At 42.9% G+C, this 3,245-nt stretch overlaps 1 protein-coding gene across 1 annotated transcript; it reads left to right on the forward strand.

The window, feature by feature from the left end:
- The first annotated feature begins 255 nt into the window (after positions 1 to 255).
- Positions 256 to 1,610, forward strand: LOC111668615 (low-density lipoprotein receptor-related protein 5-like). The gene is made up of 4 exons (XM_023424702.2): positions 256 to 455; positions 544 to 745; positions 909 to 1,073; positions 1,296 to 1,610. The coding sequence occupies exons 1-4, from the start codon at positions 256 to 258 to the stop codon at positions 1,608 to 1,610; spliced, it is 882 nt and encodes a 293-aa protein (XP_023280470.2).
- The last annotated feature ends 1,635 nt before the right edge of the window (positions 1,611 to 3,245 follow it).

Here is a 3,245-nt window from a genome sequence, read left to right on the forward strand (position 1 = left end):
TTGATTTTAGGTGAGCTAGTTCCAGGGTCCTGGTGTTGTGCATGCTGGTTCACTGTCATGACTTACTCAGGACACTTTGTAACTGAGCCATTGTTAACAAAATTAATTTCTTCTGTGCTTTATCTGCTCCGACAAATCAAAATGTCTGCTGTGAAAATGGTCTGTAAACTTAATGGAATGAGTGTACTGAATTAAAGCCACCCCACAAAAATCATTTGAGGAATTTGGCCTATGACCTGATTTTATAGTATTCAAATGAATTCTGTTACAGGAGTGAAGTCAGACTTTATCGCTGTAGACTGGGTCGGTAAGAACCTGTACTGGGTGGACGGACTCGTAGGCCAGATTCTGGCTGTGAAGCTCAGTGATGCTACAGTGAGATCTCAGGAGTACACTGTGGTCCTGGGTGAAGATCTGGAGCAGCCAAGCTCTTTGGTCTTGCTGCCCCACAGAGGGTAAGGAGTTCAGTCTGGTTATATATAAAATACATATATATATTTACCACCTCAGCTCTTTCATAATTGCATTAATCAACTTTTTCAGTCTGATGCTGTGGTCTGAGATTGGCAGCACCCCTCAGATTGAGCGGGCTGGCATGGATGGTTCAAAGAGGAAGGTGGTGGTGAGCCGAGCCTTGAGCTGGCCTGTCAGTTTGGCCTATGACCTCCTGGACAACAGGGTGTACTGGGCTGATGAGAAGCTGCGCTGCATCGGCTCGGCCTCTGTGGATGGAGACGACGTCAAGGTAAAGAGATTTTAAGGATGAACCTCAAAGACAAGTGGGTTTCAAAGTTTGAGTCATCTGAGGAAAGCACATGATATCGACACAGATATTTCAGATGGTGTGATTGCAGCTGGTCTCCCAGCATCATTATTAAATGGTGATGTTGATGCCCTTCTTTCACTAGATACTCCAGTTAGCCGAAACTCCAAACCCTTTCTCTGTGGCCGTCTTCAATGACAGAGTCTTCTGGTCTGATACAAAGAGGAGGACCATCCGCTCAGCTGACAAGAACACAGGAAAAGATCAGAAGGTTCTTCTGAAGAGACCAGGACAGCCATTTGGACTTAAAGTGAGTATATAGCTTCTAATGGTGTGGGCATCACACCAAAACTGCTTTGAAGTTTTTAAACATATTCAGTTTTACGAATATATCGGTGTTGGCTGTAACTGTGAAATTCTCAGAGGTTGCTAGGTTTCAAATTTTTACTGTGTGTTTACACTCACGGCTGCATAGACTGCAGTATTACGCCACAGCTGTGAACCTTCATATGCATGTTTTCTGTCTCCGCAGCTGATGCATGCCCTTTCCCAGCCAGCCATACCCAGCCCCTGTGATCAGCTACACTGCTCCCATCTCTGCCTTCTGGCCCCAGCGGTGAGGGGCAAGTCTGGAGCTCCAGGAGCTCCAGTGGTGAGGGGGCTTACTGCAGTTTGTCGATGCCCAAAGGGGCTGCTACTTTCCAAGGACAAGATCACCTGCTCTCTGCCCATGGAGTCAACGTTCATCCTGCTTTTGTCTCGTACAACAGTCTATCAGGTGAGTTGTTTCATTGTGGTGTCAAGTCCAGAGAGCCTGCAGGCCTTTGTCCCTGCCAAACTCTCTTGAGAAACTAAGTTTTCCCTTGTAATTGAAGCTTTTTTGATTAATAACGCTCTCCACTTTGTTGTTTGCTCTCCTATTCCTTGTAGATTCACTTAAACTCAATGCATAAAGATGGTGTTGCTCTTAAAAAAATGCCAAACGGTCGAGTTCTAATCCTCCCTGGAGTAACTGAGGCCTTGGGGCTGGACGCATCCATCAGAGAGCTCTCTCTGTATGTGGCTGACGCAGGACAAGGATCTGTGGATGTGCTGAAATTGAGCAGCTCCAGATCAGGAGGGCAGCTGACACCTGCTGGACAAATCCTAAAGCTAAAGGTTAGTTTGAATAGCTTTTCAAAAGAAATGTCAAGTTTTTAAATCCTGGAAAAACTAATTGAAGGCCATTAATTACTTTTAATGTGTTCAGGCTTTTTTTGTCATTTATTTTTATTTTTTGGGGCAACACAGCTGTGAAATAAGATGATAGCATTGTTGAGTTTAATGACTTTTAGCATTTCCTGATCTTTTTTAATAATTGCCTTTTTTAGTTTGATTTTTGACACATTTTAATGCTTCGTTTAGGGCCTTAACTTTGATTTCTAGGTAAGGACCGTCAAGCCAGTGTAAATCGGTTCAGGAGTTCATCCTATGCTGAAAGAGAAACTTTGATAATCTTGAAATCTTGAAACTTTGGTAATATGCTGTTTAGAAACTGACTTGGACAGCAAGCATTTTCAACCGGTTCATGGCCATCAGCTTTACTTTCAACCAAGCAGCTCTCCAGTAAAAACATTGTCACTCCCTCCTGAAATTCAGAATATGGAAACTAAACTTCTGTGTCCCACAAGGATGACACCGTCTCGGCTCTAGCAGTTGACTGGGTGACTTCCAACCTCTACTGGAGCAGCACCACGCGGCCCGATCTCCATGTGACCTCCCACCGTGACGGCTACACCACCTCATTGCTGCAGGGGTTGCTGGAGGTGAAGCTGGCTCTGCTGCACTGCTCACATTTGCTCTTTTGAGTTTCTCTTGTCACCCCCCCCGGCTGCATGTTCTTGCTTACTTTTACTGTGGACAGTCCTGATAAAATAATCACAATATACAGTGCAATTTGAAGGAAATCTTAGTTTGTTGTCTTTGCTTATTTTCATTTTGCAAACTAACATTGCTGAGCTGTCATGTCCAGTGATCTCAATCTAAGACTATTTGTGAAACTGGTGACGATATATATTTTACTCTTGGCATCAACAAGTGAAGGCAAAATATGTCATTTTGTATGTCGGCTACACAAATATAGCACGTCCTTTCAACTGCCACTGAGGTACTCACTAATTACTTTTATTCAGAGCTATACATATAGTCAGATATTCTTCATGAATGTGCAGTTATTTGAAACAAAGGTACAAAATGTCTTTCTCAGAAGATGGCCAAATATGGCAGGAATGGTTTCTATGAAGCCTTTTATAAATGGTAAGTGAATGTAGATTAAACATGAATGTAACATGAAAACACCTTTTATCTGAGCTTCCATATTAGTGTTCTGTTAATGTGATAAAGTCACCAGAAGTATGTACAAGGTAGCTAAAAAAAAAAAAAAAACTTTTTCCCTGCTAGATAAAGTATAGCTCATGTTTGTCCCTTCAGGGCACCACTTCCA

The sequence above is a fragment of the Seriola lalandi genome, unplaced genomic scaffold (genome assembly GCF_002814215.2).
Source record: "Seriola lalandi dorsalis isolate HSWRI2012SDOR001 ecotype SW California unplaced genomic scaffold, Sedor1 jcf7180002004167, whole genome shotgun sequence".
Classification (NCBI taxonomy): Eukaryota; Metazoa; Chordata; class Actinopteri; order Carangiformes; family Carangidae; genus Seriola; species Seriola lalandi.

What these genes read in the sequence shown, in the direction of transcription:
- LOC111668615 (XM_023424702.2), top strand. Translation starts at nt 256, where the DNA reads ATGAATTCTGTTACAGGAGTGAAGTCAGACTTTATCGCTGTAGACTGG. An exon ending in GTCTTGCTGCCCCACAGAGG is followed by an intron (nt 456 to 543) that starts GTAAGGAGTTCA and finishes CAACTTTTTCAG; the next exon opens with TCTGATGCTGTGGTCTGAGA. An exon ending in GACAGCCATTTGGACTTAAA is followed by an intron (nt 1,074 to 1,295) that starts GTGAGTATATAG and finishes CTGTCTCCGCAG; the next exon opens with CTGATGCATGCCCTTTCCCA.